This window comes from Notechis scutatus, chromosome 1 (genome assembly GCF_049901735.1).
Source record: "Notechis scutatus isolate UNSWTSFEM ecotype Mainland chromosome 1, rNotScu1.2, whole genome shotgun sequence".
Taxonomy (NCBI): Eukaryota; Metazoa; Chordata; class Lepidosauria; order Squamata; family Elapidae; genus Notechis; species Notechis scutatus.
Genome location: NC_142009.1, coordinates 272,520,420 through 272,533,790, shown reverse-complemented (window position 1 = coordinate 272,533,790; position 13,371 = coordinate 272,520,420). Strand labels below are relative to the sequence as shown.

At 40.3% G+C, this 13,371-nt stretch overlaps 1 protein-coding gene across 2 annotated transcripts in view; it reads right to left on the bottom strand.

Moving 5' to 3' along the window:
* Window positions 1-13,371, bottom strand: part of PLEKHD1 (pleckstrin homology and coiled-coil domain containing D1) — a 51,629-nt gene that overhangs the window by 22,163 nt on the left and 16,095 nt on the right. For both annotated transcript variants that reach the window (XM_087951521.1, XM_087951520.1), the window contains exons 5-9: window positions 9,286-9,377; window positions 6,407-6,459; window positions 3,090-3,184; window positions 1,573-1,666; window positions 28-206 (exon numbers count right to left, since the gene is read on the bottom strand). In XM_087951521.1, coding sequence (XP_087807647.1) covers window positions 28-206; window positions 1,573-1,666; window positions 3,090-3,184; window positions 6,407-6,459; window positions 9,286-9,377 — 513 coding nt within the window. The remainder of the gene's footprint in view (window positions 1-27; window positions 207-1,572; window positions 1,667-3,089; window positions 3,185-6,406; window positions 6,460-9,285; window positions 9,378-13,371) is intronic.

Sequence of the window (13,371 nt, the reverse complement as noted above, 5' to 3'; positions counted from 1 at the left end):
AATATTTGTGGGTTGGAAGTCTCTCACCTTTTCTCTGCTAAGAGTTTCTCCTTCAGCAGCTGGTGCATTTTCTCCTCAATCTGGTGGAGGCTATTCTGCAGGTCCCCAGTGGCACTAGTTTGCTCCGAAGGGCTCTTTTGGGGCTGCAAGTGACTTCCATCTTCTTCCAGCCTCTCCAGCATGCTTTGTTTTTCCAGAGAGAGTTCCTGAGAGCCAATACAGACAGGTTAAGCAGTGATCATTCTTCTTCCCCTTCCCCATGACTGACTTTTCGATGGGTTACCTTTGAAAAAGGCAACTTCCACAACATTAGAGTTGTAGGATCAAAAGGATGGTTGTCATCGCCAAGCTAGCAAGGCATCTGTGCTTTAATGCAAAATTTATCAAAGAGAAACCTAGCAGATTAATTTTTATTAGAATAATAAATTCATTATTGGTATCAAATAGGGAATTTTCTATCTGTCATGCAAAATTAAATGCACAGGTGCTACACCAACAACAGGTGCCAATTGTGAAATTAGAATTGTGAAATTAGTCTATCACATTCATGAATACAGAAAAAAAACACCGATAACATTTCTGAGAAAATTAGCAAAACAGAAGAAAGCTGATGTCCCTACTCCCAAGAGAACTCTTCAAAGGATCATTTCACACAGAGTACCAGACATAACAAAAATAAAGGCGACATCTTACATTCCCACATAAAGGAACAGAGAAAAAAGACTGTGCAGGCATGGCTCAATATATGCGATAACCTGAAGTGAACAGCTAGGAGCAACTCAGCTGCTAAACTAAGCCAAATGATTTTCATACCTCAGGCAAAAATATCTCCAAAGATCTCTATCCCTGTTAGTACAATGACAGGGACAATGAAATCTCTAACCATCAGCAGCAGAACATCCCCAAACAGCAACTGCAGGCAACTTCCTCATTTGACTAAGCATCAGCTTAGCTTGGAGATGGTCCATTTGCCATTAAGAACAGGAATGGAGATTCTGTATTAATGAGCTGCATTCTTTGTTAGGATTTAGAGCTTAGAAACCAAAAACATTGAGGCCCCAAACATATAAAAAGCAAATCTGATAAACAAAATCTCAAGATGCCTATTTCACTGAATAAGCCCAGTATTTCTGGCAGGTAGGAGCTCCTACTATATAAATTACTTCTTTAAGTGCCAGTGACTATGTAATCAAGGGGGCATACAAAAGAGGAGGCTGGGGAAAAACATAAGAGTACAAAAAATGTGATTGGGTGGGAGGGTGGAAGGAAGGAATTCTTAAAAAGAAATGTGCTTGAAAAGTTGAAATCACCTAAGACTAACAAGGGTACTAAATGGGTCCCTAAATGGAGCGCCTAACAAGAATGCTCAGTGGATCCAGAATGCTGCACTCATTTGGGATGGAGAAATGGAATGAAAGAGGATATGGTTGACTGGAATCCTGAGCAAGCTGTATTTGGAACCTCAACATTTCTTTGCTGCTTTTATTTGTAATTTCAATCATTTAGTTATTTCTAAGGAGGCAGTTTACTAATCGTCGAAGGCTGCCATCAGGAGAAAAATCAAACACCTACTTCCAATGTCTTCTGTAATGCTTCTGTCAGAGTTTGCAGTCCTTTCTTTTCTTCTTCTACTCCTTTGAGGGACTGGGCAGTCATTTCCAGCTCTCTGTGAAATAACCATGCAAAGGCCATTGAAAGCATATTTTTCAGTTCTGTGTTGTGATACAAGACTGAGGATGGGCATCCTTTTGATCGTGTGAGTTTTCAAAGAGGAAACATTCAGGATCACAATAGGCATGGTGGAAATAAAAATGAGGGAAATTTTATTTTATTTTATTTTTTTAGAATATTGAGGGTATACTTGAGTGCTCTATTTTTTTAAAATGGACTCCAATTATGCTACAGTTTTAACATATTTCCTAACAAAAATGGCAGGAAACCACATCCCCAAAATGTTGGCATTGCAATTTTAGAGAAGTCTAAAAAAAGGAAGTCAACCATACACATTCAATCCTAGAATTTCAAGTTGTGTATCTTTGTTTTGTGACATGTCTCATATAGTTACATTGCCAACATGTTTAATATGCAATATAACAGATAATACATAATATAAAGATAGAAAAACACCTTAAGAAAAAAAAATAGCTATTGAAAAATCTAAGAACTCTTACAAGGATATCGATTTTTATTTTTATTTTCATTACAAGTGACCTGATTTCATGAGAGTATCAGCAGGCACCAACATGTATTTTTGGTGCTATATCTTAAAAGTGGGATAGTTTAAGATAAGAGATAGATGCAGTGTGGTATTTAGAAGAAAGTGGAAAACACAAATGTCTAGTACTTTCTGTCCTTTGCTTTCTGTCTTATCAGAAGAAGGTCTGTGTTTCTCTTTAAGTCAGAGGTCTCCAAACTTGGCATCTTTAAGACTTGTGAACTTCAACTCCCAGAATTCTCCAGCCAGCTAATTCTGGGAATTGAAGTCCACAAGTCTTAAAGTTGCCAAGTTTGGGGACCCCTGCTTTAAGTGGAAGTACAGTATTCACAATATATAGATACACTGTCTTATATTTCTGCATTTTTGCCACTGGCAGAAATTCTCATCTCTTTCCAATCTCCTGGATTTAGGCTCAGGCAAGCCATTTCTATACTCCTTCCTCCACAGAGGTTCACCATCCTATTTCTGCATTGTTTGGAACTTACCCAATCCAGTGATTGCAGCAGCAATGTGTGACCCACTATCTCCCATTAGTCAGCTGGAGTGAAAGAGGGTAAACTCTCATTGGTTCAGGATGCTTTGAGGTGAGAAGAATTAAAGATGATTAAAGTTGAGTTTTAAATGTTTGTCTGGAATGAGGAGGGAAGTTGAAATGTTGATAGTGTGGAAGTGTCCCAAAAGAACTGATTTCTCCTGAAGACAGCACTCCTTCAGAATTGTAATGTTGTACAAAATATGGAAAATATTTCTCTCAGCCAACTCACCACTCAAGTTGTACAGGTAATGCTAACTAGGTTGTGAGCCATATTTAAAAATTATTACCACCAATGCCAGCTATTATTTGGTACTCTTGATGGCTGAGAGGCATTACCGTTTAATCTGCTCCTGTTCCCCTCGAAGATCTTGTACGACTTCTTCAAACTGCTGCTTTTCTGCCTCCAATACTTGGTTGAGATGCTCCAGGGCCTTAAGAAAAAGACAATAAATGCAGAATTCAAACAACTGCAGAGTTCGCTTTCTAGTTAAAGTTTGAACATTTACACAGCTGTGTAACAAGTATAACTTACAGTAAATGTTGACACTAGTGATCAGATTTGTGAATCGGCCACATATGCATTTTTTCCCTCAGAGGTTGCCTTTTGAACAAACATTGGGAACTTTTCTAAAACAGAGTGCTTAGGAAAGCATTTTTTTTTAAATGATGGGGCGGTAAAGACAGAATCTATTTTAAAGTTGTGCAACCACAACTAACATTTTTCAGTCTTAAGAGGAAAAGTATGCTAAGAAAGTAGACAGGTAAAAGCACACTCTCAGCATTGGGATGGCATAACTCCCTATCACACAGCATAATCACTAGGAGTTTAGTCTGCGATCAACCTTATGTTGTAGCTGTTTGATCCTCAATGAATAAATTGCTGTTTCAAAACAGTGGCTGCCTTGGGCTTCAAGGAGCAGGCTGTCCTCCCATTCCAGGATTGCCTTCATCTACCCACTACTTCCTGGGTTCCATTGTTAACAACCTGGTGGACTTTCCTATGTTTCAGAGTGCCTAACTAACTCACAGGTAGTGGGCATGGAGAGATATATGGAGTAAAGCATGAGAGAGTACTACTAATGTTCCTGCCCAATGCAACATCTCCTCCACATCTGTGATCTGGGCTATCTCTGAACATGGCCCAGATGCTCCAAACGAATACTGAAGTCATGCTCAACACTAGGCTGCTGACAGGCCACAGGGATGGAGGAGAGCATGGTGTGAAGAAGCCAACAACTGCAAGCAAATTCTGTCCTCCTTGAATAGTGTACAAGACAATGGCAGTGATGGCAGGGAAAGACCAAGAAGCACAGTTCTGATCTCATGGCTGGCGTCCTCCCAACTAATAAAAGCAGTCAAAAGCATAAGCACATGAAACTCTTTGTCTGCATAAGCAGCAAAAACATTGTAATATACCCAACGGTACCCACTATTTGAATTAGACAGCAACCTGTTTAGGTGGTTGAGCTACTGAAGAAGACCCATAGGAGGAGAAAATGGAGGTGGCAGGAAAAAGGTAGTTCTAGTGGTCACCAGAGCTGCTGCCATAATTGCAACAGGGGCTAGACTGACATCCCAAACTGTGGCAAGATATGTTGATGACTAACCACCCAGAAATACCTGTCTGATCAAATGGTGTGGTCCATCTTAACCAGGGAGTTGCACAAATAGCATAGAATCAACTGGATAATATTCTGCATGAGTCAAAAAGAGGGCTGTGGAAATATCTACAGACTGCTCACATCCTGGACATGAATTGTTTCAACTTCTACCCTCAAAACAACGTTATAGGGCATTACATACCAGAACAACTAGACACAAGGACAGTCCCCCCTCTCAACACTGTCAAACTATTTACTAAGACTGTATTATTATTCTCATCCTTCCTATTACCTATTTCCTTTTCTATTTATGACTATAACTTTGTTGCTTTATATTTTTATTAGTTCCTAGTATTTATATTGTTTATTAGTTCCTAGCATGATTTATGTTGATTGCTTATTTAGTATTCTATGACTATCACTAAGTGTTGTATCTTATGATTCATGATGAATGTATTTATGATGACTATGGTCATGATTTATCACATATCTTTTATGTATACTGAGAGTTTATGCACTGAAGACAAATTCCTTGTGTAAAGAATAAAGAAAGAATAAATAATTACTGTAAATAGTGACAGAACCTAACTCCCTTTTCTCCTCAAACTGATCTCCTATGTAGTATTATTCTAGTATTATTCACAGGAGAACTCATTTTTTTAAAATTCAAGTTTAAAAATAACAAATTTGTATTCTGGGCAAACTGTATCAAGGGAATTGGGAAAATACTGCTTTAAAAACAGGAGCAGCAAAAGACAATTTTAGCTGCCTTCAGCTATGAACTGTGAATAAAAAGTGGGTTATTATCTAAATTAGGCAACAATTGGTTCCAATAATAATTCCAACACATTTAAGTTTCCTCAGAAAAGGGGATTTATGAGATAGTACAGGATTTACTTCCAGAAAGCATGGGTAGAATGGCAGGATGCTCAAGGATTGGGAATGTCCACATCCTCCCCCACCAGATATCTCAGCACTCAGACTTCTCCACTCAACTTTTCTGCATGTTTCCTGCATGTTGGCCCCACTAGATAGTCCAAACCAGGAAATCAGCTCCACGGGAAGGCTGCAACTACTTTTACTGGGATTGTTTATTATATTATACAAGCAGAACCTTGCAAGTCTGATTGTGTTGTATCTCCTCCCCCTTCTTACACTCCAGTGAAACAGGATGGCAACCGTCTGAACCACTTCCAAATGTTATTTTATTTCTCTGAACTTGAAAAAAAATAATATCAGCACTTTTTGCCTAGGCAATAGGTTTTCTCCCACATATCTCCCTCAAGGTCACTTTCCTTATTTTCTATATTGCGGGCTTGAACTACCCCTTCTCCCTCCTCACATGTGAAGCGTAGGAGGAGGGCAATGGAGCAACAGAAAGCTAAATTTCCAATTCTCTTTTGAATGAGAGCTGAAATTATATGCCAGAGTGGGAAAGGAATTATTCCCTTGTTTTATCACAAGGTCTCAACCTCAAGGGTTCATCCAGGTGTCGCTTTTATTAAGAGCTAGAAATGTTGCTCTTCATAGACTTGGGACACTCTTTTCCAACTCCCTCTCTCCATTCTGACTGTTAACATTAAACATTATCAAGCTCCTACCTTTACAATAGTAACCTATTTGCAGACACTAAACCAAGGCAGGGAGGCAATGTCCCTGGGTGAAAGAAAGGCAACATTAAAATGGCAACGCAGGAAAAGGTAGTTACTGACACATGTTAGTACTCCAATTTGTTCAATGTGTGAAAGAATCCCTAGTCTTACAAATAGAGACATCCGGTTATTTCAAGTTGACTGGCAAATACTGGGATTGGCAAATAGCCTAATGAAAAGCCCATGATGCCCAGCCAGCATATTAATGGGTAATGGGAATTATAGTCCAACCAATTTGGAAGACAATAGATTGGGGTAAGGGTATCTCAAGTCTGCAGTAAACTTTAGAAAGGGGAAAAAGCAAGCAGAGGCCAACTACATTGTAATTCAGTGGAACTAATGAGACAGATGATAGATATTTCAGTATGTAAGTTCAACAATTAAAATGAGAAAAAAAAACCTCTCTCTGTTCCCTCTGTAGACATAGCTCCTCTGTTTCTTCCATCAGTTTATCTGCAAATAGACAATGACCAATGAAAGCAATCACCATGGAAGGGATAATTGAAAATTATCAGACACAGATTACACGGATCTTGAAAAAGGAAGCTTTGCTTCTTGTACAGCATAATGTGCTGATTTGAACCTTATGAGGTAGCTTCAGAAAAACTTGTTTTTGATTGCATCCATAAAAAAATGATAGCAAAAAATAGCTTGCCCTGCTACTAGTGGTTTTCCCTGCAGAGCAAAGCATTAGCTAAAACCAATATGCTATAATTTGCAATTCTCTCACCAGCTTCATCACCTTTATTTAACAGGTGAGAGTAAAATAACAGGATGTGTGCTAAATTAGGCCAACAGTCAAGTAGTGAAGAAGGCTTTGATTTATTAAGAGGTTATGACATCGATGGGAAAAGTGGGCATTAAAATAATAGTGTTCCTAGCAATAATGTGGATGTTGCCTAGAAAACAAGCGTGGTAAAATATTTGGGTACCCACCAGAATGTTTTCTATAAATTATCTATGAATATTGTCACTCTGCTTCGAGTTAAAATACAAGAGAAAATATGAAGCAAGAGATACATATTAGGAAGTATTGATTGCACAACCTTCTAATTGTTTTTTTTTTCTACACAAGTTTTTCCCCCTGTCACATGAAGGCTTTAGTTGAAAATAGGAGACTGTCTTAAATTATGGAAACCCTCTGCATTCCTAAAATTCTCATTAAGTTTGTCCTCCTTTTGTTTGGCCTCATTAGCTCATGCTGTTTGATTAAGGTTATTAGTTATACCAGCTTAAAGATACAAAAGAGCCAGTTTCTCCCAGCAGCTCTAAAATATTGTCCTATGGAACTCACCAGAATGTCGCAATCTGATTTTCCTTCTGATTTTTAACTACAATTCCCATCATCCTTATGACTGTCATTTGTCTGGAGCTGTTGGATGTTTTAGTATAAAATCTCTGTAGGACACCAGGTTATCTATGCTTGGAGTGGACCTTACTCTATAAAAAGTGGCGCATGTCTCATCTACTGAATATTTCTTCAGATACATAGTTCTCTCCCTTTCATTTCCAGTCCTTCTGGATTGACAGGGAGGCCTGCACCAGCCTTCCACTTCTCTATTATGAAATAGCAGCTCCCAGAATTCAGAGCCAGCATGTAAGGCCAGGTTAGGGAAGGCTGCTCTATAGTGAAGACCAACAACTGGAACAAAGTTACAATACTTGACCAAGATCTGGAACCCTGATTGCACAGGAGAGAGGCATAATCATTCTATGGAGAACTCAGCCTAATGTAGTTATCTCTCATGACAGATTTTAATTAAGTCACATGAGGCTAGGAGTCTTCAGATGTACATCATTACCCACTTGGCATAAAAAACACAATGAAAATTCAGCAGAGACAACAAATCTAACAGGGTTATACCAGCATAGAATACAAAGTTAAAATGGCTAACAAGAACAGGAATTAATCAAACCATCGAATTAAACTTTTACTATGGCCAAAGATAAGGGACGTGGAGGTTCAGTGGCTAAGACACTGAGCTTGTTGATCAGAAAGGTCAGCAGTTTGGTGGTTTGAGTCCCTAGCACCATGTAACGAAGTGAACTCCTGTTATTTATCCCAGCTTCTGCCAACCTAGTAGTTTGAAAGCATGTAAACATGCAAGTAGAAAAATAGGGACCACTTTGGTAAGAAGGTAACAGTGTTCTGTGCACCTTTGGTGTTTAGTCATGCTGGCCACATGACCACGGAGACGTTTTCGGACAGCGCTGGCTCTTTGGCCTTTGTAACGGAGATGAACACCGCCTCCTAGAGCCGGAAACGACTAGCATGTATATGGGGAATCTTTACCTTTACCTTTATGGCCAAAAATGGGCATAAAACCATAGGGATTATATAGTGCAGATGTGAAAAAGCTTGGAAATACTGATTGTCCTCAACTTATGACCACAATTGATCCCAAAATTTAGGTTGTTAAGCAAGGCAGATGGTTAACTGAGTTTTGCCACGTTTCTTGCTGCAGTTGCTAAGTGAATCACCTCATTTGTTGCTAACATGGTTGTTAAGTCAATCTGGCTTCCTCATTGACTTTGCTGGTCAGGAGGTCACAAAAGGTGATCACATGACCCCGGACAGAGCAACCATCATAAATATATATGCCAATTGCTACACAGCTGAATTTTAATCCCATGACCATGGGGATGCTGCAACGCCAGTTGTGTGGAAAATGGTCATAAAGCCACTTTCTTCAATGCCATTGTAACTTCAAACGGTCACTAAATGAATGCTTGTAAGTCAGGGACGATCTGTACGGAGGAATCTTGGCCAGGTACTGAAGAGATGGTGATAGGAGACAGGGAGGGTTCCTTTCCATGAGCTTCCCAAAGCTGAAGGGCAGGCACCCCTGAGAAAGCCTTGTCTGTCAAGGCCATTTCCTAAACATGTGGGAAACTCCCAAAGCAGTTCTTAAGACTCTGGTATGTTCCTGTTCTATCATCTTCCCAACTGGATAGAGGCTTACAGAACAAAAATAGGCTGCACGATGGGAGACAATGAATGTGAACTGAGTAGCTGCATTTTAGGGCTCAGAAGCACTTTGGATTCAAAGGGAAAAGGTGTTTAAATTTTGAAGGGGTTCTTACTTGGCGCCTCTGAAGTCGTCGCCTGACTGTTCTCTGTAATTGCAGAGCGATTCCAGAGACAAGCCTGTGAGGAAATCTCCAGGTACCGTGAACTGCCTTTTTGCCTTTGCATCTTAAGCGCTGCACTGCCCCTATTTGATACATTCATGTACAAATGATAATAATCTTTATATATCAGCTGCTGTTAGTTCCAACCTAAATATTCTTGTTTCTCTTTGGCCAGTTGTAGTCCCTGAGCTTCAAGGCTCTCAATCATGGCTTCACCCAGCTGAGCGTTTCTCCAGGTCCTTTAAAAAAAGGGAACAGAGAAAGAAATTTTAAAAAAAAATGAAAACAGCCTTCTTTTCTCTTTCCTCCTTTCCTCTTTCTTCTTTCCTCCTTACCTAGGTGTCAAACAAGGGTTCCCCCCTTCTTTCATGTTCTCCCACAAGACAAAGGAGAATAACTCTGAAAACAGTTGGCAGTCTTGCCTTCTTTTTGTGCTATTCAGCTGAACAGATAAAATAGGAGAAAATGAAATTAACCAGCACTATGAAGAAATATGGAACTCATTTCCCTTCAAAGAATAAAAGGGCCATAACAAGAGGGTGCCTGTGTGATTCATTACTTTACTTGAATTTTCTCTTTCAATATATTGGCCTGGACTTTTGCCTCTTGCTACTGGAGCTCCAAACCCTCACTGCAAATCACAATTCTCATGTTTCACTGGCACTCTATTTTTGGTACTTAACATACTTAACGGTATAAAATTGTTCAACATGGTGTGCAAAACTGCTTCCATGTCTTGCGAATCTCCAAATGGAATTTAGGAATCCTAAAATACACTTGGATCAGGACTATAAGGATTTGGAGCAGGCTCCACCTTAGCTGACTATAGGACCCAGATTTATGTTGCAGGCAGGTATGAAAGTTCAAAATGGATTCCCCCCCCATACTGAATATTGGAAGAACTCCCAATTAACTGGTGCATTGGGGTATGGTTGGCTGGCATAGATTTACTCAGTTGTGTGAGGGGGTGAGAGATATTACATTAACTCCTATTCTGTCATTCTCTCCCCGAGTTGAGAGTACAATAAAAAGGGAGATAGATCTTGCGGCACAGCTCTGTCACAGATGGCTAGTTGGCTCCTGCAATCCTACCAAAGCCACATTTTTCAGAATGTTCTTGACCTTCACAGTCAAGCTACCTTCCTTAACTAAACAATTGCATAACTGTTGAAGCCATTCTTCAAAGCTATTTTAAGCTGTACCAGGCAGTAAAAATGCTCCTTAATGCTTTTGCCTTGAAGCACTGGGCGGGAGAAGATGAGTAGGACAGAGCAAACCATGTAGATTGTAGAAGATAGCTAAGGACATGAGGAATTACTCCAGAGTAATTTATTATTGGCAGGCCTATAGGCAGGAATCTTGCCAGGCTAAAGCACTCTGTCTCTGCTCTTTGGGAAAGACGCCCTCCCTCCTGCAAATCTGCACTACATTCCACCGCAGTAAGAGATCCTCACCTATTGTTCTCTCTTGTATTCTCCATTTAAGTTCATCTAAATGTAAATTAGCCTGACCCTAAAAGTTCCTGTCAAAATGCATGGCAACCCAAATGGTAAAAGTAGTCCTGTAGCAGAGACAAAAGGTGAGAGCTCCCCTCTTAACCTCCCACATTAGGACACTAGTCTGAATTGCTTTCCCTTACAAAGCTGGCAATTTGGGAAGAACAACACGGCACTTAATGGGAGAAGTATGTGATTAGATGAACGTGCAGCCTGACCCTTGGTGTTTCATAAGCTTTACATCAGCAAAGAATTCAAAGTTGTTTTAACAATGCCTCATTGGCTGGCTATCTGGGGCCATTGACAGTGCGCTGCCTTTTCGATAGGATCACTAATATTCCTCTTCTAAATTACATGCTCCATTTTTAGCTAAAGATAGATGACAGGAGTCAAGAGCCCTTGAACTGAACCGGTCCTTCTGACTCCCTTCCAGCTTGTTCAAGCCAGATATGCTTATCCATTTGACATGGAGCTTTTCCCACTGTTGAAATGAGTATCATCACCCCACCCATGAAGCGTCAGAAAACCAATCAAGAACGAAATTGACTGACCCCATTGCTGATCCCTGCCTTGCTTCTATTCCCACAGTGCTAGGCACCTACTTTCCCTCCAAAATAATAGTGATAAGCCTAATTAATTTTATATGTCATGAGGCTGCTTTTGGATAGCAGCAGAATAGGGTGGGGATTCTATTTTAATACAGACACAGATGAGGAGGATTTCGGCCTATCTCACACATGGGCTGGGGAAATCACATGAAAGCAAGATCTTTTGGACATAGCCAAAAAAAAGTTGTTGCAAATGTATGCTTGTGTTATAGCTGGATTGAAGTGGGGAAAAGGTTCCTAACCAAGATAATAAGTCTGAGTCAAAGGTGACATTTCAGATAGGCAGAGACGAACCCTACAACCTAGGATACATTCACCCAGAAGTCAATCCCATTGCATTTCATGGGATCTAGGAAATGTATTTTATGCGGCTGCCTGGTGTCATATTCAGGAAAGAGGCTAATGCAGGCTCCATCCCATAGTTTCTCTTCAGAATGACATTTCTTTCCTAGCGGCCTTTTCCCACTGCTGAGTTAAAATGATATTTAGTCATTCCCTGAGTCACAATAAGACAAGGCCAGCATAACATTTGCTGCCTCTGATCTCCATTACCAATCCTCCTCCTGCCTTCACTGAATTGTTAACACTCCATTGTTGCTCAAGTGGGTTGTTCAGATATGTACTTGTGCCACTCATAGGTCATGGCATTCGCTTGCTCCTTGACTTTCTGCCATCTGTTTTCAACATATCAAAAGCCAGAAGGGAAAAACATCACTAATCAGAAACCAGAAGACTTTTACCTCAGAGCTCTGCCTAAATTCTCTCGGTTGGTTGGTTTGACCTTCTTTTTACATTATATTTGTATATTTACATTATATTATATTTAATTTTCCTAAAATTAAAATATTTGGATTTTTTAAAAGCTATTGGAAAACACAAGGGATGAAAGAATTTTAGAGAGGAGAGAATTCCTGCCATAAACGTATTAGTTCCTCTAGAATAATTGAAACTGACCAGCCCATGGACAATTTTCTTTCTTACTTGTGGGAGGGGGAATATTGAAATTGACAACTAGAGGGGAAATAAGGATCAGCTACAAACCCAAAACCTTGTGTTCCTTGCAGAAACGGTGGAGTTCTACTACCTTCCCTCTATTATTTATTTATTCCATCCTGCCTTTATTATTTTTACAAATAACACAAGATGGCGAACATATCTATGGTAATACACCTTCCTCCTCCGGTTTGCCCAACAGCAATCCCGTGAGGTGGGCTGGGCCGAGAGTGATTGGCCCAAGGTCATCCAGCTGGCTTTCATGGCTAAGGCGGGACTAGAACTCCCAGGATTCCACTTTCTAACTAAATTCCTTAATCGCTAGACCAGAACTGGTTATCTCTGTTTGACAGAAGCCGAAAGAGAAGCTGATATCAGAAACAGAGAACTCTTAAGAGGTAACAAATTTGAAAGGAACTGGGGAAACAAAATGCTAACAGAGAGGACAGAGACACAGACGGTAATATCTGATTCCTCCAGAAGACAATATACTTAGCCCAAGATTAGAATAGAATAGAATAACAGAGTTGGAAGGGACCTTGGAGGTCTTCTAGTCCAACCCCTGCTCAGGCAGGAAACCCTATACCATTTCAGATAAATAGTTATCCAATCTCTTCTTAAAAACTTCCAGTGTTGGGAGCATTCATAACTTCTGGAGGCAAGTAGTTCCACTGATTAATTGTTCTGTCAGGAACTTAATCCTTAGTTCTAAGCTGCTTCTCTCCTTGATTAGTTCCCACCCATTGTTTCTTGTCCTACTCTCAGGTGCTTTGGAGCAGTGGTCGCCAACCAGTGGGCTGGGGACCACTGGTGGTCTGTGAGAAAATGTTGGTGGTCCACAGAGAAATGTCACCCCCAAAGCACCCCCCAAAGCAATTAATCCAGGCTGTGTGGGAATACAAGGCTGTGCCACCCATATGGCCCGTGGGAACACAAGGCTTGCGTTCCTTGCATTGCAAACAACACGAGGGGAAGGAGGAAAGGGCGGGGGGAATTTGCCCCATGCACCTCGCCTGGCCATCGGGCTGCTTCTTTCCACTTCTTTCTTCTTCTGCTTTTGGATGCACACAAAAAAGCAGCAGAAGTCTTTCTTTCTCTCCCTCAAACTCCACCAGAAATGAGTCTTTGGGACCCTG